Source organism: Amblyomma mixtum, chromosome 1 (genome assembly GCF_055824585.1).
Source record: "Amblyomma mixtum isolate Tamu chromosome 1, ASM5582458v1, whole genome shotgun sequence".
NCBI classification, from domain to species: domain Eukaryota; kingdom Metazoa; phylum Arthropoda; class Arachnida; order Ixodida; family Ixodidae; genus Amblyomma; species Amblyomma mixtum.
This window is the reverse complement of record NC_143012.1, coordinates 101,893,705-101,920,381: the sequence shown is the minus strand read 5'-3', so window position 1 is coordinate 101,920,381 and position 26,677 is coordinate 101,893,705. Positions and strand designations below refer to the sequence as shown.

The 26,677-nt window shown below is 44.6% G+C and overlaps 2 protein-coding genes across 7 annotated transcripts in view; one reads left to right on the top strand and one right to left on the bottom strand.

Moving 5' to 3' along the window:
* Positions 1-5,903, top strand: part of LOC149367346 (inactive peptidyl-prolyl cis-trans isomerase FKBP6-like) — a 44,968-nt gene extending 39,065 nt beyond the window's left edge. For all 4 annotated transcript variants that reach the window (XM_089555166.1, XM_089555149.1, XM_089555158.1 and 1 more), the window contains one exon: positions 5,502-5,903. In XM_089555166.1, coding sequence (XP_089411292.1) covers positions 5,502-5,754 — 253 coding nt within the window. In that variant the 3' untranslated portion in view covers positions 5,755-5,903. The remainder of the gene's footprint in view (positions 1-5,501) is intronic.
* Positions 5,904-17,615: 11,712 nt separating this feature from the next.
* Positions 17,616-26,677, bottom strand: part of Aldh-III (Aldehyde dehydrogenase type III) — a 41,943-nt gene continuing 32,881 nt past the window's right edge. Inside the window, exons 12-13 of one of the 3 annotated variants that reach the window (XM_089555118.1) lie at positions 23,799-23,881; positions 17,616-21,465 (exon numbers count right to left, since the gene is read on the bottom strand). In XM_089555118.1, the coding sequence (XP_089411244.1) occupies positions 23,846-23,881 (36 nt within the window). In that variant the 3' untranslated portion in view covers positions 17,616-21,465; positions 23,799-23,845. The remainder of the gene's footprint in view (positions 21,466-23,798; positions 23,882-26,677) is intronic. The other 2 variants (XM_089555125.1, XM_089555133.1) reach the window with 2 other exon arrangements.

Sequence of the window (26,677 nt, the reverse complement as noted above, 5' to 3'; positions counted from 1 at the left end):
CAGGTTCGATCCCGGCCGCGGTGGCTGAATTTCGATGGAGGCGAAATTCTAGAGGCCCGTGTACTGTGCGATGTCAGTGCACGTTAGAGAACCCCAGGTGGTAGAAATTCAGAAGAGATGAGGCATGGGCATGTTGGTGAGACATACCTAAGGGAAAATAATAGCGCACACGAGAAGACGGGACAAGTGAGGACACAGAGACAAGCGCTTGTCTGTGTCTCCTCGCTTGTCCCGTCTTCTCGCGTGCACTATTATTTTCCCTTAGGTAGAAATTCACTACTCCACTACGGTGTGCCTCATAGCCCGAGTCGCTTTGCGACGTTAAACCCCCATAAACCAAACCGACCAATTTTTAAGTACATCAGTTACGCACAAAATATTAGTTTCTGTAGTGTGCAATACTTGGCCAATAGGAGAGCAAGCCATCTCTTATTTTGGGCAAACTTTGCACTTACATGCTTTTGTGCTCGTTTGTTGCAATCTCTAGACAGGACATCGAATTAAGGGCATTCTTGATTATCGAACAATGATTATTTTTTGCATTATTTTCTGGCTAAAAGCCTTGGTTCTGCAGCCGGTAGCTCACCGACCCATGATGCTTTGAGCGCCCATGGTGGCTGAAGTGGTCTCGACGGGGCTCCACGCAAACTCCCATAGAAGGGTCGCCAGCTTTCCCTCTAGGTAATGGTAAAACACTGTATGCCTTCAGGCGCCAATTAAACCTGCTGAGAGGAAAAAATCTTTTTTTGCTTAAATTACAATCTGTAGGCTGAGCAGAAATAAAGTGCAAAAAATTATGTGAGAATTTTCACATTTTACCACATATTATTCACATGGACATAGGTATATATAGTCATAATTAAAATCAAAGGCGCCAAACCATACGCACACACACACACAGGAGAAGAAAGAAAGACGAGACAGAGCGCCTCCTGTGTGTGTGTGTGCGTATGGTTTGGCGCCTTTGAATTTAAGTATGAATAACTACCAACTAGCCCAACAACAAGTTCTTCTAAGTATATATAGTGCCTCAAACCTGCTACATGAACACTGCAACATTTTCTTGCCTTTACTAACTGATCATTACATGAATAAATGTTTTAATATATATGCTTTAGAGAATTGTTCTTTAGTTCGTGACACTTAGGAAGCAGATAAAAACATTCTGTCACGACAGGCAGAGGAAAATTGTGCAATTTTGGCACCCAATGCAGCTCTTAGGCATTCACGCCTGCACCATTTTGCATTTGGCATGTTCAGAAGTTGGGGCCAGTGGTTGCTTCCATCACGCTGGAATGTCTGGCTCCATTGAGCACAAGTGGTTTACACATTTTTCCTACTACAAGGGGAGAAATCGTTGGTAAAGGTCTTAGTTTGCTCAGTTTGTGGCACAGACCTGAGATCCCCACGCCGTACCAGTGTGTAGCCCTGGAGGTGAGCGGCCAGCTCTCGACTGAGTGTGAGGGCACGGTTTCCCTTTTTCATCCACCCCCTTTGCTGCCAGCATTGTATTATACTGCGGTAGTGAGCGATAAATAGGGTGGCCCCGGAGAAGCAGCCTGGGTGGGCAGCCCAGGTCACATGACCCGGTGGGGGTCATCCCAAGCTGCCCTCCGGGTGGGGAGCACCACCCTGGCAGTGGAGGGTCGGTCACGAAGAGCAACTTGGGTGGCAGCACCTTAACTACTGCACCAAGGAGTGGTACGAGGACATATGAATGCAGTGTGTAGAATGACTGATTCCGCATATGTGGGCAGTAAAACCAGTCACCACCCATGGGGGCCTGGGTATGCATACGTAGACCTCCCTGGATCGCAGACACTTTCTTTTTTTCTCCGTCTCAGGTTTTAGAAAACATGTTGATGATTCTTGATAAAAACCACGGCATTCTTCTCGAAACGATAGAGAAGAAACCACCACTGACAAGAAAAATAAAAAAAATTCAGGGGGGCACTTTGTTGACCCAAAGTGTGCTGAGGCGAAAGCCTTAAGCACAGTGTTGCTGCTTGTGTCACTGATAAGTTGCTAAGGTGTTAAACTTCACCTCTAAGAGTGGAACGTGACAGCGTCTTGCAACGCTGCCAAGGAGTCCACAGAACGCCATCGCCCGTTCGGCTCTACGCCTTGCTCGTCGGTAAATTGGTTTTTGAGGAAAGGAAATGTATCTGTCTCGCATATCTCGGTGGACACCTGAACTTAAGGGAGGAAGATGGGAGTGAACGAAGACACCGTATTCACTAGACGAGCCTTTGTTCATTCCAAGCCATCGAGCTGGCATGGCAGGGTGGTTATCGTGCTCGTCTCGCACTCCAGAGACCCTGGTTCGATTTTCCAACTCGACCAATTTCCTACTCGGCTTTATTTATTTATCTGGTCTGGGCTGAGAAAGGTTAATTAGGCTAATTTGCTAATTAAGCAATGAACTAAACTCAGTCCCACTTACTTGGAGCATCACTATTTGATACCTTTAACTGGTTGCATGGTTACTAGTCGAAGTACAATTGGCCCCGTTTGAAATTCGCGCACTGTGACATCATGACCATTTCGACCAATTGAAGCAAGGTCAGCGTAGCTACAACGGCCACCTGAGGTCTCGCTTTAGCTGTCGGAGTGTTGCTTTCGCATTAGAAAATAGTTGCATGCTTTGGATTCATGGAGTCCTTGCATGCGGGGGGGGGGGCTTGAATCCTTTGTCATTATTGATAGACCCCCCTGACTTCAAGCATTGATTATATAGCGTGCTGTGTTTGTCGGCAGTGGCTCAGCGTTGTGAGGCTTCTTTGCGACCATCTGTGGGCCTTCAATGCTCGGTTGGCTGCGCTTCTGTGGAGGTGCTTCTCCATCAGCTATTTTTGCGAACAACGCTTCAGCACTCATCATCAGCCCGACTATGCCCACTGCAGGGCAAAGGCCTCTCTCCCATGTCTCTCCAATTAACCCTGTCCTTTGCCAGCTGCGGCCACTGTATCCCCGCGAACTTCTTAATCTCATCCGCCCACCTAACTTTCTGCCGTCCCCTGCTACGTTTGCTTTCTCTTGGAATCCACTCCGTTACCCTTAGGGACCAGCGGTTATCTTGCCTTCGCATTACATGCCCTGCCCAAGCCCACTTCCCCCTCTTGATTTCAACTAGGATATGTCTGGGACTAGGATTGTAACTAGGATATGTAGGATATAGGATATATGAGAATATGTCTACTTAGGGCAGGTAGTGACCACAGGTCCGGATCATGAGAGGGAAATGACTAGAAGAATAAGAATGGGGTGGAGCACATTTGGCAGATTCTCTCGGATCATGAATGGCAGTTTACCAATATTCCTCAAGAGTAAAAGTATACAACAGCTGTATCCTACTGGTGCTCACCTATGGGGCAGAAACGTGGAGGCTAACAAAGAGGGTTCAGCTTGAGGGGGGTCAAGGGTCTTAAAACTGAACTTTTTATTTGTGGCTTGAATCTCATGAAATTTTGCACACAGATGTGTTTGTCTCTCCTGATTCCAAATATGTAATCATAATTGAGCTGGTGGTCTTATATCAAAAGTTATCTTAAATTCTAGAGTGTAATTAGGTAGTTTCTTACGCAGCTTTAATGAACTTTCTCACTGCATTTTGTTGCTTTTAATTACATGAATTGATAGCCAGCAAATTCCCATACCCAATGATATTTTTACTTTTTTGTTTAGGCCACATATAAATAGCAATTTACAATTAGCTTAACGAGTTGCGGGGTCAAATACTGTGACCTTTTACTCTCAACACGGTATATCAGGAGGACATGCCTTTAGAGAAAAACGAAGAATGTCACCGGGTATGGGAACTCTCTGGCTATCAATTCATGTAATTAAAAACAACAAAATGCAATGAGAAAGTTCATTAAAGCTGCGTAAGAAATTACCTAATTATATTCTAGACTTCGTAAGATTTAAGACCACCAGCTCAATTATGATAACATATTTGGAACCAGAAGAGAAAAATGCACCTGTGTGCAAAATTTCATGAGATTCCAGCCATAAATAAAAAAGTTAGTTTTAAGACCCTCGTCCCCCCTTAAGTTAAGGACAACGCAGCGAGCTATGGAAAGGAAAATGATAGGTGTAACGTTAAGAGATTGGAAGCGGGCGGAGTGGGTGAGGGAACAAATGCGGGTTAATGACATCCTAGTTTCAGCACTGGAGTCATCCAAATATTCGTTGCATAAGCACAGTTTGCAACACCTGCAAGCAGTAGGCCCATTTTGCCCAACTGGCAACTGTCCACACACTGGCAGTTTTGTTTCCCCTGCTTTGCTTCTCGCCCCACTGTGGTGGTAGGACTGCGTCGTCAGCCGCAAGACGTGACGTGCAAGCAGGCACAGCACCGGCTGGACGATTGACCTGAAGCTGGCTGGTATCCACAACATACGAGTAGCGCAAAACCAGGGCGACGGACAAAAGGGGAGAGAACACAACACAGGTGCTAACTTCCGACTGACGAAGAAAGCCAGAACCAACCAAGTGAACGGAACCTGAGCAGAAGTAGCGCATGCGCTGACCAAAGAGAAAAAAATGTAAATCGAGAAAAGATGCGATAAAAATTGGGAGATCACGGATGTTTTGAACCCAAGAAGGCCAGCTCTCGTTTAGACAAGGAAATGGACTGTGTGTACTAACGCAGTTATCTTGCAAGGCAGCAATCTGTGCAGCTTCCACAATTTTGTGAGTTAGCTTATCTCTACTCTTGGCAACGACTGAGAACTTATCCAAAAAAGGCACGCGCTTGCAATCTTCGCAATGCAGATCTAGATTGCTGCCGGTATATGTCTTCATGTTGTTATTGTGCTCCCGAAGCTGATCGTTCAGGCACCTACCAGATTGTCCAATATACTGCCTGCCACAAGAGAGCGGAATATCGTACACAATGCCCTCAGTGCATTTAACTAATCTTTTCCTGGGGCGGATGGTACACTGCTGCTCTTGGTGGCGATGTGCGGAGGGCGGGGATCTTTTGCATAACACACTGAGTTTCTCTGAAGCTGAAAACACCATGCGAACGTCTGAAAGCACGCTTAGAGCACCACCACTGGATCGCCACCGCCACTCTTGAGAAACTTTAAGCAACACGAAAATTTGTATGCTGAATTTCAAACGCCAAGCATGCATTTTTTATTAGATAAGGGGAAAAAATTGCCTGCAGAGGTGACTGCACTGTTTCTCATTGAAATGCAGCAGAACCTTGGTGGTAAGCGTCTGGTCGAAAGCACGGCATTTAGGGGAGTATCCCTGTTTGGCTGCTTGGTCCCCCACTTGTTTTGTAGTGCTTTTCGTTTGTGTGGCAAGCCGTCTTAGTTCGATAACAACCTCTGATGCACTGCTCTGTCACATTATGCAAGCTAGGTCAAGGCATCTGTGGGCTTCAGTTTCAAGACTGCAACCATTGTTACATTTTATATGGTTTATAAATGTTGCTAGACTCCCTGGCTTTCACAAAAACTTCAAGCTGCTTTTGCTTTTTCTTTTGACAGGAGGATGTTTCATAATGAAAAGGATGAGGCAAAACAAATTGTTGCCCTCGAGACGTCCGGAATAACTCCCAAGTCGAAAACCGTAATCAGTGAGCGCCTGGAAAAGCTGACGGAGTCTCCATCTGGAACTTCATTGAGATTCACGGCTGGATTCGGTGACTCGCACTTTGATTACATTCGTGCTGTTTCAAGGAGGTTGGGGTTGAAGTTTGAAGACTTGCCGGACGAAGGTGTTAAAGTCTACGTTGAATGAAAAGCTTTAAAGTTCATCTGCTGACCTCAGCCTCTATGTTACAGCCATCAGCATGTACTTGCTTTTTTGCACAAAAGAAAGTGTTGTGATGTTTGTCTTTGTATATAAGCTCCAGTGTGTGAGAAATAAAGGCTTCTCGTTTCTTTTCATCAGTGTGTCAGAAGCTATTTGGTAATCTTGAAGCTGTGGGTATTACCGTTCACACATTACCATCTATGAAAAGAGGTTCTGGGCTTAAAAGACCGATAACATCAGGTTGGTGGTATGCCGTGTAGGTATCTCATAATCTGAGCACGTGGATGCAGCTTGTATAGTTTCCGTTTAATATGACGTTTCAATCAAACATCTCTGTTATAGGAATGCCTTAGCTCTGGAACACCTTCCAACGAGTGCGCATACACTCACTCAATCACTGCATTGTGTTGTCATGAACATGTGAGCCGCATAATATATAGTACACACTGAAATTCAAATTTTGACTACAGATAACTCTGCTTCTACAAAGTGCATCAAAAAAATCCTTGTTGGAAGACACTCGTTAAACAGTGTGTCCTTTAAGGAGGGACACTGGTCTTAGACCTATTTTCCTTATTTTTAGTCCAATCCTAATAAAACTGTTGCTCAGTTTTTATACAGATTTCAACAATGAAATTACCTCTCTCATAAATTAGTCGGTTCCCAGGATAATTAATTTTAATTAGTCATTAGTACATCGGGGCAGTAAAAACTGCTCAATAAAAAAACATTTTTAATCTATGGCTATTAATAGTATGGTGAGTCAAGAGTGCAATAATCAAAACCATTTTTCTATTTTACCCTCGTTAGTAATTTTACAGCACTTGGAATATCAATATTCAAGGCGTGAATGTAATGCATTGATAAACTTTGCGAAATTGTAAGCTTTTGAAGTGCGATTGAACAAATCTGCTTCGATTACTGCACACACTGTGCCTTCACCTTCCCTTAGCAAATAATACAACATCTCTGTCTGTCCTAGATGTTGAGATATCAACATACTAAGACAGCCAGAGGTCTAAAATTTTCATGCCAGTAAAGTGTCTGCTCCAGCATAAATTCAGCCCACACGATGATCTGAATTTCATATTATGATCAAAACGTTGATTTCTTAAAGGAAAAATTGATACAGTTGGAAAATAATAGGTGAAGATTCCCCAAATGTCATTTTTTGAAAATCTATTTCTTGGTCATTTTTTGGTCTCGAACGCCAGTGTCCCCCCTTACAATCACAGGCATACTGCAACTTTATGAGAGCCCCTTTGAGGCAGCTTGTATAGAAGAAACTTGATGCTGGTGTATTTATTCTTATGGTATGCAGTGTGTTGCCCAGTTTACTTAAAGGGAATACTGAAAAGAAAAAAGTACAAAGTCTTGTGCAACACTGGCATCCCGGCAGAAAAGCTCCAGCATATGGGCTTGCTCATTACAAAACCCCACGAGCGCACCCTGTATGAAGTTTGGAGCACAGATCACCTTGGATTTAGTTTGGTCAATGACGTGCTGCTACCCCTACTGTGAATTAAAGATTTAACTGCGCGAAAGCGTTAGGACACCAGGGAGGCACATTCACAAAACTTAGAAGCGCAGACTGACAACTTTATTTTTCAGGAAAACGCAAGCCATATTTAAGCCCTCTCTGTGGCAAGTTGGTACATTGCACAAGATAAACTCGAGATTATGCCATCTTGGAATTCAACACTAAAACATGAAAAACATATCAAATCAAATCAAATCAAATCAAGTTTATTTCATATTTACAGTACATGGTTTATGGGGTATATACATCAGGAGGCCCAAAAGTCGAGACTGCAAATAGGGCCTCCTATGGCTACATGAACAGAATACATAAACCGGCGCATGCACAACAAAAAAAGGAAGGCAAATAAAGCGACAAAAAAGAAAGAAGTGTACAGCAAATGAATGTTACATAGTGGTTGCAAACACAAAAACGTTATTAAACATCTAAGGATTCAAACAAGTGGTGTTTTAACATTTTTTTGAATTTGTACAATGACATTGGGGTTTTCAGTGAAGGGAGCAAATTATTCCAAGTGGAGATGGCAAAGAACGATGTAGTTTGCTTTCCATAATTAGTCCGTACTTTTGGCAACAATAAATTGTTCGACAAAGCAAAACGCGTGATGTTATTATTTGTAATTATATTTTCAGGGACAAAATTAACACATATGTACTTATTGATGACTTTGAAAAGAAAAACCAGGACCTGAAATTTGTGAAGATGTTCAAGGGGCAGGACATGTAGTGAATGGAACAAAGGTGCAGACGGCTGGGTAAAAGAAGAGGAAGTGATGATTCTAAGTGCTTGTTTTTGCATAGAAATGAGTATAGAAAGATGAATTCTGTATGTGCTACACCATGAAGTGATACAGTAATTAATATGGGACTGTATGAATGCGTAATAGAATGCGTAATAGTGAAGCTATCACTAGGCCAGCCCTCCCTATCAAACGAGTAAAAAAATGCTCTGCAATGCACACATGGTTACTAAAAGTGATAGCAACAGACAGGAAACGGCTCACGACGAGATGAAGAATCGATCTTCCTAAAATCGACAATGCACAAATCTTTCTACAGCACTTGAAGCTTGCGTCAATCGAAAATACCGAGAAAAACGACAAAGTACGTACCAGGTCAAAACCAAGAAGAACGCACCATCTCTGCGACCCTTACAAGAAGGCGGCGTCAAAACAATGAAAACAGTGAAGAACACTACGTCATGATATAAAACCACAGCGAACATTTGTGCATCATCTCGGAAGGCTTCATCAAAAGCACGGTGAAAAAGGCTCGAGAAAATGTAAACCTTAAAAACGCATTGAAACACCCAAGGACCTCCAAACTGAACTAAAGCTACTAGAAAACTTCGAAACTTTCTAAGGCAGAACGAAAAGAAAGAGCGTTTTCTAGGTAAGAAGAAAAGAGCCTCAAAGAAAACCGATCCAAACCGGAAAATCTTACTGTCTGTCAAACCTCACAAAGAGTGTCAAAAGACTTACCGACAGGGCAGCCTACACGAAACCATTCAAAAATGAGAATTCTTCCGAGGTCAGGGATATAGGTCAGGGATATTGCTGACGCATGTTTCTGATGTGCCTATGTAAAAGGCTTGTATAACTAATCTTTTCCATTTATCTTTTGCCCTTGCTAGAAACATCGTCCTCTCAAAGCATGGTGCACAGTCTTCATTCTCGCATTTCTTGCAGTGATCAGCCGTTCCGCCAATGCTCTTTCGTTCAAACATCTTCCAGTTTGTCCACTGTATACCTTACCGCAACTCAGCGGAATGCTGTAAACCACACAATCAGTATACTTGTTTTCATGGTTGATGACGCATTGGCTCTTTTTCCTTTCTTGCATCTTTACACACACCGTTGACAGTTTACATGGGGCTGAAAACACTACATTGACGTCAAAGTTCTTGGCAATTTTCTTCACATTATATGTGACAGCCTGTGGATGTAGGGCATTACGTGGACCATTTCCTTCTTTCCTGCGGGTTCTTTCTTCTGATTGCCTTTCTTTAGTTTTTGTAACATGCTTTCACACACGCACGCAATGGCATCAGGTGGGTACCCAGCTGAGCACAATCTTTGGAGCTGCCATTGAAAGAGCTCTGTGCTCGCATGATTTTTTCAGGGCTGATGAAATGCACATGGCAATGATCCCTCTTGTTACTAACTTTGAATGGGCGCTGCTGTAAGGAAGTTTTCTGTTCTAGGCTTGAAGCACCAGCATATCTTGTTTTCTGTGAGATGCAAGGAGTGGTCAAGAATTTGAAGGTGCTCATCTGTTGGCGTCTCACATGTGAACTTGAGGCCACAAGAAACAGAAGCAAAGACTGCCAAGACATTGGGAGTGATACTGCTAAAGTTATCGCCTTTGGGTGCATTAAGGAGTACCAGATAGTCGTCTACGTATCTGCACACATGTATTACGCCTACGTCTTAAAGCCGCTCCTGCAGGCGTCTGTCGAAGGAAGACACAAAAATGTCGCGTAACACCGGTGCTATGCCAGAACCAATGCAGATGTCTGCCTTTTGTATGTGGTACTGGCCGTTGTGGTTTATCGCCGTTGACTTGAGACAAAAATCTAACAGTTGCAGGAATCTTCCCGTGCCTAGGCCGGCTGCATTCTGGAATCTCACTTCCCCTTGAAGCCCGATGTTGTCCCTGATGGCCGTAAACAGTGCCGCGTGTGGAATAGAATAATACATGTCTTCTATATCCACGGACAGGGCCTTAGCGCCACTTGGCAGCCCTGTTTTCAGCACTTCTATGACTTCCTTGGAACTACGCACTAAGAAAGGATCGTTCACTACTAGCTTGTTCAAATGCTCTGGCAGGAATGTTCCTAGCAGACTCTGCCAGCTGTTTTTGTCTGATACTATAAGACGAAAAGGGCATCCTTCTTTGTGCGTTTTTGCTTTGAAAAAAACTTGCAAGCCCGCACTTTTCACCTTCTTCAGAGCTTTGCTCGAAGAGGTCAAATTCAAATCCTTCAGGAGCCTCACTGCAGCACGCTTTTGTTTTTTGGGATCAAAATTTGTGGGCTTGAAGTTCTTTTTTACTGCTTCCATGGCTTTTGTTTCGAACATTCCCCATGGCAAGACGACAAAGCCTCCTTCTTTATCAGACTCTAGTATAGTAAGGTGATTGCCTTTCAAAAATTTTTCAACTTTCTGAATAGGAGGCTTCAAAATGGTTCTATCACTTACATGACGGTAGACGCAATCTGCTCCGTCTCCGACGATACGCTCCTCCTCACGTTGTTCCACTTTTTCACCGAGTTCATGTACCATGCCAAGTAGCCGAGAGTGGGAGCTGGGTGGTTATAGCAGTATTTGGGGCCATTTTCTACAATCCTTCTAATCTTTCCGGGAATCTCAGCACTGCCCAGTGCTGTGACCGAGTTGGAAGTCTGTTCCTGACGCCGAGCAGACGGAAGCTTGAGCACTACTTGCTCCCACAGAAATTCTGTAGAACGCGCAGCCAGTTGGAGATGTTCCTTGTACCTTGCGGCTGATGTCTGCCAGTCTGAAGCATCGTGAAGGAAGATCTTCATCCAGTCTCTTAACAGGCGCACTTGTCACCACGCTTCAGATTTCACATGAAAATCCTTCTTGCGTGTGCCCACGACGGACCAATGAAGCCGAAGAGAAGAAGCACTTGAATCGGGACAAATTTCTTCCTCAGACAGAAGGACAAGAACCGGGACTGACATGTGGCTACCGCAATCAGACTTGCACAAGAAATCACCGCATCCGGTCTTGCTTGGGCCGAAAGGAAAGAGCCCGTAGTACTAGAAATATGTTGCTAAAGGATATGCCGGGCTAGTAAGATTTAAGAATTCTGAATTAAATATTTCAGCCCCATGCAAACTGTCAAAGGTGTGTGCAAAGATGCAGGAAAGGAAAAAGAAGAGCCAATGCATCATCAACCACAAAAACAAGTATACTGTTTGTGTGGTTTACAGCATTCTGCTGAGTTGCGGTAAGGTATACATTGGACAAACTGGAAGATGTTTTAACGAAAGAGCGCAAGAGCATTGGCAGAACGCAAACAACGAAACAGCTGGATTCCTGGCTGATCACTGCAAGAAATGCGAGAAGGAAGACTGCGCAATATGCTTTCAGAGGACAAGGTTTTTGGCAAGGACAAAAGATAAATGGGTAAGATTAGTTATAGAAGACTTTTACATAGGCACACCAGAAACATGCGTCACAGGTGTGTGCAAAGATGCAAGGAAGGAAAAATAAGAGCCAATGCGTCATCAACCACAAAAACAAGTATACTGATTGTGTATCTCAGGTGTGGTTTACAGCATTGCCCCGAGTTGCGGTAAGGTATACATTGGACAAACTGGAAGATGTTTTACATAGGCACATCAGACACATGCGTCAGCAAGACGTCTATTTCCCTGACCTCGGAAGAATTCTCATTTTTGAATGGTTTCGTGTAGGCTGCCCTGTCGGTAAGTCTTTTGACACTCTTTGTGAGGTTTGACAGACAGTGAGATTTTCCGGTTTGGTTCGGTTTTCTTTGAGGCTCTTTTCTTCTTACCTAGAAAACGCTCTTTCTTTTCGTTCTGCCTTAGAAAGTTTTGAAGTTTTCTAGTAGCTTTAGTTCAGTTTGGAGGTCCTTGGGTGTTTCAAAGCGTTTTTAAGGTTTACATTTTCTCGAGCCTTTTTCACAGTGCTTTTGATGAAGCCTTCCGAGATGATGCACAAATGTTCGCTGTGGTTTTATATCATGACGTAGTGTTCTTCACTGTTTTCATTGTTTTGACGCCGCCTTCTTGTAAGGGTCGCAGAGATGGTGTGTTCTTCTTGGTTTTGACCTGGTACGTACTTTGTCGTTTTTCTCGGTATTTTCGATTGACGCAAGCTTCAAGTGCTGTAGAAAGATTTGTGCATTGTCGATTTTAGGAAGATCGATTCTTCATCTCGTCGTGAGCCGTTTCCTGTCTGTTGGTATCACCATGTATGCATTGCAGAGCATTTTTTTACTCGTTTGATAGGGAGGGCTGGCCTAGTGATAGCTGCACTTATGTTTTTCATGTTTTAGTGTTGAATTCCAAGATGGCATAATCTCGAGTTTATCTTGTGCAATGTACCAACTTGCCACAGAGAGGGCTTAAATATGGCTTGCGTTTTCCTGAAAAATAAAGTTGTCAGTCTGCGCTTCTAAGTTTTGTGAATGTGCCTCCCTGGTGTCCTAACCCTTTCGCGTAGTTAAATCTTTAATACAGAAACGAAACAACTAGCCCGGCAAATCCTTTTGCAACATCCTACTGTGATTTTTGGCACATGTAAAGTGCCGCTACTGTGACTTCCATTAAGCATTGAAATGGTTGAATGAATGGTGAATACGAATAAAATGGTGAATGCTTGCATCATATTCTTCCACTGAAAACTGCGCACCATGCCTTCGACATAGATACTTTCACTAATATTTCCGTGTGGTGCTTCACACGAGATAAGTTACTCAGTTCTTGAAGGAATGGTGCAGAAGGGAAAGACATGGACGAAAGAAAGAAAATGCACACGCAAGCGCCAACTTTCAACTTTAATGCATCGCTTATGTCGATATGCCTAAGGTGGTAAACGGCACCCTCTTATTTGTGCAAATTTTTTGCCTCTTCTGCAGTCATTATCCTTCTTGTCATGTGTCTTCTCATTGATACCCTTTTCCTTTTACATTGTTTAGTTTTTTGTTTACTGCTGAGGGTTCACCACGTGTTGCAGTTCACTTGTGACTAGCTCCGATCTTTTTTTTATACTCATGCACATTGTTCTATTTTGCGTGTCGTACCTGGCATCCGCGTGCAGATTTTGTTGATCTTGCAGTTTTAGAGGGGAGAGTTGCCATGCATAAATTCGACGTATCGACAGCCATGCTTGTGTGTGTGTTTTATTTTCTTCGTCCTAATCTTTCCCTGTTGTGCCATTCCTTCCAGACTGTGTTGCACCCCTGAACAACCGTTATGCTGCTCAAGTTACTGTGAAAGGTTTCTGTTGCTGCTTGGAAAATCGAGCTAGTCTTATGAATTATTACCTTAAAAATTCATCGCATGCTGTAGCTGCTTGGGGTTGTGTATCGCCAAGCTTTTCAAAAAAAGTTGCATAACCTGTGTTAGAAAGTGTACTTGTGCAGTACAAAGTTGGATGTTAATGTCAAATTCATGCCCAGATTTGTGTATCAGTACTGCTGATTTATACAACCAAATTATGGAATAACAAAGATTGCTACACTATGCAAATTTATGTTCCCATAAAGGAAAACAGAGTTTAGCAATTTGTTGTGGGTGCTAGATATAGAGAAATCTGTATGCTGCGAATTCGCAACAATGGGCATTTGGTCCAGTTTGTATGAGCAGTCTGAATAGTGTCCAAGACCAACTCGAAGGCCCATGTTTGTAATGAATGTTGTACAAACCATTGTTCTTCCTCGGACAGGGGGACCACGTGCATTTTTAGCAGCGGAGAGATATCCGAGCATTGTAGTTGTGGACACTTTCCTCCTGTCCTGCAGCGTTACATTTTCAGGACTGCCCATTCCGCATTCTTTCCCACTATTACAAAGCACAAGCTTAGTGTGTGACCTTCCTGTTGTCATTGCTGTTGCCCATATGGAGCGAACGATCCCTTTCTAAGGTGCGTATGCTGTCTGGCTCATCATTGTCGTTGTCCGTTATGCAGCAGCACTGGGTAGAAGAGAGCGATGAAGATGCTGCTTGAAGCACAAACCTGAACAAAGGAAGGCACATGGTGAGCCTGTCAGCTGACCAAGGTTGTACTTGTTTTTGCTTGAGGAATTGCAGTCATCCTTGAGGATTATATTTCATTTATTTATACTGTCAGCCCTGATCACAGGCTATAACAGGAGTGGATAATGAGGTATAAAAAATAGCAATGACACAAACACTGAAATGGGCACAAAATTCGGCACATAAAGCGTTCACCACATATACAAAAAATAAAACTCTGACATATATTTCATGTAGACAGTAAAACATCGTGCAGCTTATCTAAAGATTCCTTAAGTGATTGTGAGGTGACAACTGAGTTTGGTAGCATATTCCATTCCTTAATGGTTCTTGGGAAAAAAACTAAATTTAAAGCAATCATTTCGGACTGTGGGCATTGGTATGCAGAAGCTGTGACGATGGCGTGATATTTCTCCAGTTTTGATTTCAAAGCACTTTAAATGGTTTATTTTCAAGCTGCGATTAATAATCTGAAAAAGAAACCTGAGCCTGTCACATTTGGCTCTAAAATCGAGCGCTTCCAATCAGCACGTGTACACAAAGACGTTGGGGAATCAGAATGTCGGTACCTATTAAATATAAACCTAGCACCGAGACGCTGAATTTTTTTCCAGCTTAGAGTAAATGAATGCAGTGTGAGGGTCCCAAACAATTTTTCCATATTCGAGGATGGGCCTTATCAAGCTCTTAAAAACCAGACATTTTACAGAAGGGGTTGCACTATGCATATTTCGTCTGAGGCTCCACAGTGCTTTTGAGGCCTTGGAACATGTATTATCTATGTGTGAATTCCAACGTAAGTCTGAAGTAAGTGTTAATTGAAGGTATATTTGTATTTACTGACTGGTTATTATTCTATTGTCGATGCTATAACTATAATCTGAGATAGTTTTCTTCGCGCCCCTTCATGCAAGGAGGAAAGGCCAGAGTAACAAAGGAAGTACTTGCTCCAGGCAGCAGTTATTTTTGCCAAAACATGCATTCTGTAGCCTACCGAAGTGGTAGTACAACCGCACGGTGTTGAAAATATAAGAAAAACCAGAAGCAGTCGATCCCGAACATATCAAAATATGTTTATATCGAACAGTCAGGAACCTCTGAAACCTCCCAAAAATGTAGTACTGTTGGTTTATGGTTCGTGGGAGTTATGTCCCAAAGCGACTCAGGCTATGAGGGATGCCGTAGTGAAGGGCTCTGGAAATTTCAACCACCTGGGGTTCTTTCACGTGCACTGACATTGCATGGGACATGGGCCTCTTGCATTTCGCCTCCATCGAAATTCGACTGCTGCGGCCCGGATCGAACCCGCATCTTTTGGGTCAGCGGGTGAGTACCCGCCCTACTCTAAACCCTGCTGCCCACTGCCACCACCCCATGACACTTGGCCGCCGTCTCTGCATACTTGCGCATGCGCAGCAGACGCCCCCGCTGTGCACATTGTTACTATTGGTTGCGCCGTTGGCCATGAACACTCAGTAGTCCTTGCAAAAGCATGCGACTTCCAGCACACATTTAATGTGCAGCTCCCAAGCTTGCTCCACGACTTCCGATTGACTTTGAGTACCATGGCCCAGCGTTACCAAACACTGCTTTCCTTTTTTTAGGTGTATCCTCCTATTGGTTTAGTTTACCGCTCATGAGAAAAGTATACAACAGCTGTATCTTACTGGTACCATGCCGGTACTCACCTGTATGGGCAGTGAGCTATGGGGAGGAAATAAGTAACGTTAAGAGAGAGGAAGAGGGCACAGTATGTAAGAGAACTAACGTGGGTTCACAACGTCCTATTCAAAATCAAGAGGACTAAGGAATATCGGCTTGGGCAGGATTTGTATTGCTTTAAGAGAGTTAACTGCTGAGCTAGTACCAGGATTTTCAGTGCTACAAAGACGAACACAGGAAAGGGGACAACATGGGCGCTTTGTCCTTTGAAAGAGGACAAAGCGCCCGTTTTGTCCTCTTTCTTGTGTGTGTCATTGCTGAGCTGAAAATCCCGGTGATATGTAATGCGAGGGCAAGATAACCAATGGTCCTTAAGGGTAACGGACAGCTAAGAGACTGCGTTTCAAGAGAAAGACAAGCGTAGTAGGGGGCGGCAGGAAGTTAGGTTGGCAGATGAGATTAGGAATTTGCAGGGATAGGATGGGCTCAGCTCTCAGAGGACAGGGTTAATTGGAGAGATACGGGAGAGGCCTTTGCCCTGCAGTGGATGTAGTCAGACTGATAACGATTATCCTACTATAGCTAATATTGGGAAACCGCCTTTTGCCAGACTGTTCTCACTTTCTCAGGGTGTAGCAAATCCCCCTGAATTCCCTTGTTACACCTTTTGGCATTGCAGTACATTGGATTCTTTTGATAGTCATTCCACCGACTCGGAAGGGTATATATGATCCTTGCCGCAATAAATGCCGTGTTGAAGTTGGTGCTTGTCCTGTCTTGTCATGTTTTTGTTCCTTCACTATGCTTCTTTAGTTCCGATTCTAGCAATGACTTATGATAATGCCAGCAAAAAACATCATCATAAACAGATGAATGGATGGGCTTGCACTTGTGTGCTGCCTCAACCAAAATGTAAAGTACTGAGGCATGTTGAATAAAGTGATACGGTGGAGTGCTTGAATTCGGGTCAAAGCCAATGTTGAACACAAAAGTATTTGACTGGTATGTACAGTGCAAAACTAACCTAGGTTATAATGTGGCTGGCACCTGTAGTAGGGTGCAACTTAAGAAAACAGTTGTAAACACTGGGCTGCAGCATCCTGTATTAACGAAATCAGCTTTTTAATATTAGACTATTACAGAAGCCAAGTATCGAAATTCTAGACCTTGAAACCTTTTTTTTTTTTGTATGTGCTAAGCTTCTTTTCATTTTAACAACATACTTTTTTTGTAGTGGTGGAATTGTGTGCGGTGGGCCGGAATGCAAGCGGAGCTTCATTGCACACTTGAGCAACATTCCTTTGCACATGTCAAGCCGTGGAGCAACCCAGCGCTCCCTGTGTGCCAAGAAATGCCTTTCTCTACTCCTTTTTTCCTCGCGCAGTGGAACAAACTGGATCCAGCAATTGCACAACAGAGCTCGCATGATAAGTTTACCCAGCTTGTAGAAGAAGCGCTACTGTGGCCAAATGCAGGGTAAAACTATTTCATGATATCTTTGTTGTTATTACATTGATCATAATTTGCTTTCAGTGTTTGGTGCTCCATTTCTTGCATGTATTTTATGATCCTAATTTTACAAAGTGTGTACTTACCATTGTTATATATGTATTTTGAAACACGGTAAGTATTCCGTGTTGCCTCTTCAATTCCTAGTAAATAATAATGTGACCAGGCGATTGTGCCGCTCTGTCTCTGGTATAATTCTTTGCTACCAATGCTGTAAAAATTTTTTTCTTGTACCCACCCCTGTTACAATCCCTCTGGGGACTGACAGTAAATTTAAATAAAAAAATCAATAGCACAGCTCAGTGCACAAAATCGCACTACCTGTCCCAACAAGCGAATACTGCAGGCAGCACCAGTTCAGCAATACCACACACACACACACAGCTTCAACATTATTAGGCCTCTTTATTGAAGTGAACGAGACAAACAGTGCTGCTCCTTCGTGTGCACTGCACAGAAGCCTCCAAAATAATGGCGCTCCACCCACGAGGGAACGCCAGGACGTCTCTCTGCTTGAGAGCTCGGTAGGCAGTCTGTTGCGTCTGTAAAGTTGCCGGCTCACAACAGCTGTATGCTGCATTGCACCCAGATATGGTAGCTCAAGCAAATGTGGCCAAGTGTTTAACCACGTCCGTTCACTGGTCACATCATTCACGAATGCAGGAGGAGGAACAGTCTTTCCACATGCAGTGTGGCCATCTTTCGTGCCCTACAAATACAGTCATCCCAAACACCACTAAGGCTGAAACAAGAACATTCAACTGTTGGTAGCTTTCACAACCTGCCGCCGAAGGTTCTCAAAGCAACGGGTATCTCAAACTGAGCACAGCGACATTTAAGCTGAGTGAAACCTGCACAGCCAAAAAAGAGTGCAATTCCTTGATGAATGCGCAAAACTTGTAATTGACTGGTGAAATTACCGGCAGCATTACCAGCAAAAGGTACCTGTAAACTCGTCAGCCCAGCGTGGCTCATCCAGTTTCAACAAGGCGGCTTAACACAGAACTAACAAAAACTAAAATTAGCACAATGCAAGTCCAGTACAGTCTGCAGTGTGCGAGAAAAAAAATCCAGCACGAAAAGAGAATGTCGCTGACCAGTAATCTCCATGCGAAACATAGCTTTTGGAAAAGAACTGCAATTAGACACAGTTGTAGAAAATTACTTATATGTTTCACCATAGGCTTATTCAGTGCTGGGTTAATAGATGCATCGTGGTATCCAATGACACATGGAGGCACCTGTTCCATGGATGTCTGCCAGTGAATTACTGCAGTGCCTCTGACATGACGCTGTGTTGCAGAAGAGCATGATTCTCCATCTAGCAAGTCGTTTGGAGCGCTGTAAAGGCTGCAACGATCCGAGCCAATCAGAACATCGTACACTTAAAAAAACATGTTCCTCCATGCCCCTTATCTCATGACTGGTGGCTCCATCACTGGGAAGGAAAGCGCACTGGTGCCCAGCTCTGCAGACTCAGTGGACGCCATATGTTTACGAATGGTGGCCCATCGCTTCGCAGCAGGCCTCCGCAGTGTTGTGTTCGTGCAGACTTTCTCTGCTAATCTAACCACCAAATGAAACATCTGCAGTACTTTCATAACACCATCCTGAATAACGTTTTTCAATTACTGCAATAAATGTTTAAAAATTAATCTCAACATCGCTCAAATATATGAGGGACTATTCGTTGTCTTCCTTCGCCTTGACTGGACCTTTCATCATCATCATCAGCCTGAATATTCCCACTGCAGGGCAAAGGCCTCTCCCATGTCTCTCCAATCAACCCTGCCCTGTGCCAGTTGCGGCCACCGTATCCCCACAAACTTCTTAATCTCATCTGCCCACCTCACTTTCTGCAGCCCCCGCTATGCTTGCCTTCTCTTGATAACCACTCCATTACTCTTAATAACCAGTGGTAATCTTGCCTTTGCATTAAATGCTCTGCCAAAGCCCATTTCTTCTTGATTTCGAACCCGCGTTTGTTCCCCGATCGATGCTGCCCTCTTGCTGTTGCTTAACGTTGCACCTATCATTTTCTTTTCCATAAGTCACTGTAGTAAGAGAACTTCAATTTGAACTAGATGCTGTACTGTACTTGAGACAGGAAACAAATGAACCTACAAAGACAAACACAATGCAACACACTGTAGATGCTTTTGTTTCCAGTCTCACAATGGCTCGTCATATAAGTTGAACCCTTTTTGTTAGCCTCCATGTTTCTGCCCCATAGGAGAGTACCGGTAAGATACAGCTGTTGGACACTTTTCTCTTGAACAACACTGGTAAACTGCTATTCATGATCTTAGAGTAACTGCCAAATGCCCTCTACCCCAAGCTTATTCTAGTTATTTTACTCTCGTGATCCGAAACTGCAGTCGCTACCTACTCAAACTAGCCGTATTCGCTTACCACTTCCAGCAATAGTAATCTGGAGTTTCCTTCAGAGACTTAAATATTACTTCGGTTCTCTGTATATTAATTTTAGAGCTCTGCTCTGCCAGTCTAACGCATTGACCATGCTTTGCAGTTCATCTCCAGAGTGACTTATCAAGGCAATGTCACCAGATTACTAGAGTATTCTCTACCAACTCTTATCCCCAACTGTTCCCAATCCAGGACCCTGAATATTTCCTCTACACAGGCGATGAAAAGCACTGGCAAAAATGTGTCTCCCTGCCTTGCACTCTTCCTTACTGGAAATTTTATTGCTGAATTTGTGGAGGGCTATGGTGGCTGAGCACAGTTAGACATTCAAGCTGAGGGAAACCTATGCAGCCAAGAACAAGTCTATAATACGTCAATGGAAGTGCAAAACTTGTAACTGACAGGTGATTGATTTTATTGATTCATTGGGGTTTAACGTCCCAAAGTGACTCAGGCTACGAGGAACGCCGTAGTGAACGGCTCCCGAAATTTGAAATTTCGACCCCTGGGGTTCTTTAAAGAGCGCTGACACCACACAGTACACGGCCCTCTAGAATTTTGCCTCCATCGAAATTCAGCCGTGGCGGCCGGGATCGAACCAGTGTCTTTCGGCTGAGCAGCAGAGCGCCGTAACCACTGAGCCACCGCGGCAGGTAAACTGACAGGTGAAATTACCAGTAAAATTACCTGCAAAAGGCACCTGCAAACTTGTGACTTGTGAGATGCAGTGTAGGCAGGTAGTGAACAGTGTCAAAGAGGATGGGATCCCAGCTGCCCACTGTTACCAACCGCTGAAGGTGCTCTGTGGGTGAGCACACACAAGGGTGACATGAGGTATCAAGAAGGTACTACCGGGGACAAAAGTGGTATACTCCACGCGGCGGGAGCCAGAGCAACGGAAATCTGCATTGGAACGCCATCTACAGGCAGAATCTGGAATTGAGGCAGCCAATGCATGACCTTTATTATCAGCAGGCATGTCGCTTGGCTCGTTTCAATGTTTCGAGCTTTAGCTCGCCAAAATGCCGCAGTTTTTCGTTGTTCCGGCTCCCACCGTGTGGAGTACACCACTTTTGTCCCCGATAGTACATTCTTCTGGGGCACACTTCACCCCATCCTCAGGGACACCCAACGACCCACCGCTCTACAGGTATCAAAATTTACTGCCTGTTGAGAACTTCTGCAAGCAATAATACTGCCGCACTGGTCCACGTCCAACACTGGGAATGCAAACTCTGCCTCGGCCATGTTCCTATGCAGAGGCGCACTGGGACAAAAAGGTGCCAGAGAAATGCCATGCAGCTTAAGTCAAAACAGTAGAAAATACTGACGGTGATGTGCACGTAGTGCATTAACTAAATAGCTCTCGTGCTCTGGGCTTCTTCTGAATGAAAAAAACAGTGTTCTCTGCGTACAGACACACCCTTTTTCCGAACTGCACAAGCCACCTACAAGCCACTCAGGCATCCATCCTGGGACTTGTAAATGACCATCGTCACTTTCTATCACCAAAGGGGCCTTTGCAAAATTGTGAAGTGTCCTGCACATTTGTCGGCATACATCACAGTGTACATATGTGGCCTGTGGGTGCAGAAATTAGATTTTCTTTTCTCCATTTTTCGCTTCTCTCACAAACAGCCTCAAGTGGGCAAACAAGAACGGTGAACAAAGTTATGCGGAATACAAGGGAACAGACAGAGACAGCCAGGCTATTTGTATCTACAGCGGCCGCTCCCAGCTGTGGAGGAAAGGCAGCACTCCCTTGCATTCTCCTCCTTCCCAGTGGCTCAGATTTCAGTGCCCAGCATCTGCAAGGGACAAAGCAAAAGCAAGGATCACAACACACACACAGGCCAGGATGAAAGTATTGGGCCCTAAAGACTCCCCACAGGTGCCTGAAAGTGCTGCAAAGTTGGACTCCTTTCTCGCCGTAGTGCTTTGAGCAGTTTCGTTCAAACTTGTCCTGCTCGCTGCATGGTTTTTGCTGTCAGGGCAACATCATGCACCAATTTGAGACTTAAATGGTAACAGCGCTACAGCAACATGTACACAAGGAAGACTGCCACAGGACACAAGGAAGACTGACACAGGACATAGCGCACGTCCTGTGGCAGTCTTCCTTGTGTACGTCCTGCTGTAGCGCTGTTACCATTTCAGTCTCAAATAATGCACCATCTAGCCCAGACTGACGTTCTTTTAAATCATGCACCAATGTCATGTGTTGTTGTTAGTGGCTATTTATTATTAATAACAACAAAAATGAAGGAAAAGATGTTGCTAGCCACCGAAACCTGAAGTACCTGAGCTGCGGCTAGTGGGAATACAAGGACAGAGAGAGGGAAAGAAAGGATAGGGGAAGGGCTATGTGCAATTCAGGATATTGAAATAAAATGTCATAGCCCCCATGGTGTCTCCGGGCATATGAGATTAAGCAGTTTGCAGGCATTGGAGAGAGATAGGAGAGGCCTCTGCCCTGCAGTGGGCGTAGTCAGGCTGATGATGATGATGCCAGCCATGGAACATGCGCTGGCAACATCACTGCAGCAGTGTGCCCTGCTGAGAGGAATGTAAAGAACACGTTGCGGCTATTCATTTACATTCCTTTAAGCTATGGCTTGGCTTATTGGCTTATTGGGGTTTACCGTCCCAAAGCGACTCAGGCTATGAGGGACGCCGTAGTGAAAGGCTCTGGATAATTTCCACCACCTGGGGTTCTTTAACGTGCACTGACATCGCACAGTACACGGGCCTCTGGAATTTCGCCTCCATCGAAATGCGACTGCCGGGATCGAAGCCGCGGCTGGGATAGAACTTGTGTCTTTTGGGTCAGCAGCTGAGTGCCGTAACCACTGACCCACCCTGGTGGGGCAAGGGCAAAACTGGGTGCAAACATGAAGGCACGTACAGTAAACCTAGAACAAGCTTAAAAACTGCTCAATAGTATGCCAATGCATCATGAAGGCCACAGAAATCATAAGCTACTCTGCAATTAGGGTTACCATCTGCACAGGTGTACCTTTCAGCAGGCCTCCTCCCTCTGGCAACCAACAGTTTGACCTTGCTTCGATAAATGTGCTGGATAAGCGCTCTTGCTTCAAGCAGGTAAGGGTACTAAAAGCAAAAACGCAAATTATTCCCATTCCTACATACCACCGTGCTTTAAGGTGGAGGCCAACGCAGAGGCCCAGTGGTTCCTGCCGACTATCGAGGGGTGTTGCTATCGGCAGCAGCGACAGACTGCAGTTCACCATCATCAGCCTGCCTATGCAGAACAAAGGCCTCTCCCATCTCTCTCTCCATGCTCCTCCCTTTATCTGGGGCCCCATAACTGCCAGACTCACTTGCGCACGAACACCCAGTGCTCATATCAACTGAAACTGGTTTTGTGCCCAGCAGCAACCATGCCTGCAACATGCACATCAAGCAATGCATCATCATCATCATCAGCCTGACTACGCCCACTGCAGGGCAAAGGCCTCTCCCATGTCTCTCTCCCAATAACCCTGTCCTTCGCCAGTTGTGGCCACCGTATTCCCGCAAACTTCTTAATCTCATCCGCCCCGCTAACATTCTGCCGCCCCCTGCTACGCTTGCCTTCTCTTAGAATCCACTCCGTTACCCTTAAGGACCAGCGGTCATCTTGCCTTCGCATTACATGCCCTGCCCAAGCCCACTTCTTCCTCCTGATTTCGACTAGGATGTCATTAACCCACGTTTGTTCTCTCACCCACTCCGCCCACTTCCGGTCGCTTCCGGTCTCTTAACGTTACACCTGTCATTTTCCTTTCCATAGCTTGCTTCGTTGTCCTTAACTTATAAGCTGAACCCTCTTTGTTAGCCTCCACGTTTCTGAGTACCGTGAAGATACATCTGCTGTATACTTTTCTCTTGAGGGATATTGGTAAACTGCACGAAATCAATTTTTTGCGATGGCCAGAAGAGCCCAGGGCCAGACTGTAAAATGAAAAAGAAAAAAAGAAGTGCCTGTCCTCAGCAAACTGCTCAAACTTGCCACAGGTGGAGTAGATTCGAAATGAGGTCAGCAATTACGCATTAGCATCCACAGAGGAAAGCTGACTTCACCAACAGCTGTGCGGGGTGGATGTTAGTGAATCATAGAGAGAGAGAGAGAGATGAATACCTTACGCACCCCATGCAGTAGTCTCATCATCAGCCTAAAGGGGGGGTTCAGTTCTGCCACCACGTCAGCGGCAGCTTGCCACCCTGCCAGGAAGCAGAGGAGAATGTTAAGTTGAGCATCTCTCATAGGTTAGTGGGTCAGTTGGAGTCGGTGCACACAAACAGCCACCTTCCACCACACCACCCCTTTGCGACAAATGTGCACAACCATGGCCTGCACCCAGAAAGGGCAGCTTATGAATTCAATTGTGCATCATGGCACACAGCGCGAACGATTCTGCACTCTGTTGCCAGAATTACTGCACTAGCGAGATAAAATAAATAATTTTTGCAAATAATTTTGCCAGTTGAGTCCTTGCATTCAACAAGGACGTTGCTCCATGAGTGCTCTCCACTGCATTCACTGCAGCACACTTCCCGCCGGCTGGAAATATAAACAGAACAGGCACTCCACTGTTCAAATACAACGGAGCGCTAGGCCTGCATGCTGTCAGCTTGGGCAGTACAGAAACCGGCCGAAGGGCACAGACACAAAAAATGAAAATGGAGGGGCAGTAGGATCAGGGATACCACGCACGGTAACAGGAGATGCAGACCAGAGACAGCCGCAGACATGCTCCTCATTCTGCAGCTGCAAGGAGGGCTTTCAAATGCAGGTGCCACTTTGGGTCCGAGCAGAATGACTATACTCCGTTTCATACATAGCAGGCAACGCTGCGGAGGTTGCTGAAGTAGTGCGTCCGCAAAACCATACTACTCCACCTCGTATCATTCCTTCTTCTCGAAACTCCGGTCATTGTTTGGACGAATACAAAGAGCGGTATAAAACTATCTATAGCATTGAAAATCGTGGTCGAAGCTGTGAGGCGCTCAGTGTTCGGGCTCTCTGGCCATAGTTTTCACGGAGAGTGAACTACTTTTTGGGCGCGGATTTAGTAGAAGCAATTCGCTCTACCAACCGCTTATCATACCGCCACGTGTACTTTTTGCTTCTTGAAACCTCAACCAGTCGCAGGATGAAAATGTGGCAAGAGGTAAAATGAAGTCCAGGAGGTGCCAGTCATTTGTCGCTACCAAATATGCTTGTGTTCGCTTTGGTTGTATGGCAAACTACTTTTTTGCATGCAGACTCAGCCTGTGCGAAGAGGCTTGCTAATTTTGGCAGCATTGCCTGCTATGTATGGAATTTGGTTTGGTTGGTTGGTTTGTGGGGTTTAACGTCCCAAAGCGACTAAGGCTGTGAGAGACGCCGTAGTGAAGGGCTCCGGAAATTTCGACCACCTGGGGTTCTTTAACGTGCACTGACATCGCACAGTACACGGGCCTCTAGAATTTCTCCTCCAAAGAAATTCCAGCCGCCGCGGCCGGGATCGAACCCGCGTCTTTTGGGTCAGCAGCCGAGCACCATAGCCACTGAGCCACCGCGGCGGCTATGTATGGAATGGAGGATAGTGTCCCTCAAAGTAAACAGTACAGAGCTGCCCTTTGGCCAGGAAATGCACAGCCAGAGTTGAAACCACTCCGACCGTGCCCTCCATGGTTGCACCTAAGCGGAATGGAGTCCGTTTCCCATGGCGGACACAAGCCAAGGTGAACAAGCTCATCATTCCACCATGTTCTGGAGAAGAAAGTCACTTCCAAGATTTGAGGTAGCTTTTCAATAGCAGCAAGAGCAAGTGTGCAGAGGCCGTACAGAGATCAAATGCTGACCCCCTATGAGCTCTTTGCATGTGCCGAGGAAACTATTAAGCGTGTCATAGTACTCTGGGTGTCGCAAGTAATTATTCAAGAAAATGAAGCGCACTTGAGTGAACGGTTTGCAAGAGCGTTACCACTGAAAAGAATATGCGAATTTCACCGCATCAAGCCCTTATCTCTATCCATGGTGCTCGCGGGACTTGCATCATACTCAGTGACACAACAGTTGACTAAATGTGATTAAACACGCCAGCGGAACATTCAACAGCAAAATATAAGCAACACTCACTTGGAGCGCCGTGCACCGCAGTGAAGAGCAATCATGGAGCAACGCCCTTGTTGAATGCAAGGACTCAACTTGCAAAATTACTTTCTCAATTAAAACAATAATCACTCTGATAAACTTTCAGAAATAAATGCCATTGAACGGTACTGTGCATTTACTGCAGAACACTTTTCCGCTGGCTGGAAATATAGACAGAACTGACGCTGCTCCTTCACTGACACCTCAGTACAAATGTCAAGCCTAAATATACCCCGGAAAGCAAATTTTCTCAAATTTAGAATTTTTCTGACGACACACCTTGCGTTTTCTGATCTCTGAAATAATTTTAAAGGCTTCTTTGCCTTCATGGAAACTTAAAAAAGTAGTCTAAACGACTACTGTTGCAACACAAAACTTGCTAAAAAATCCCGAAATTTCATCTTTTTGTACCTTCTTCCGCCGTTTGTACTTAAACAAAAATGAAACAAATTCAGTTCAGTTTACTGCACATGGAAGTGCAATCTGTTTCATTTGTGTGAAAAAATTTTGATAATAATGCTTAGAAAGGTTATTTTTTACAAATTTTTTGGTGTGACTAGGTTTTGCAACCACTTGCAAACTTAAGATGGCAGCCATGGCAGGAAAAATTGTTTTCGCCAAAAATAAGATAGTATAATGTTTGTCACAGCAACGCAATACGCCACGATTTTTTTAAAGAAATCGAAGATGGTCGAGTCCAAAGTCTGGATCAGTTGGCATGTAATGACCCTACTGGTTTGGAGGAAGTATTTCCCTTTCCATAATAACTGACTGCCTGAGCTTTAAACTGCTTAAGATCAAAGTGAGCTAATTTGCTCTTATGCCAAAGGCACTGGGGTTCAAAAAGAGGCTTTATGTGGCTACCAGGAGCCAATTTC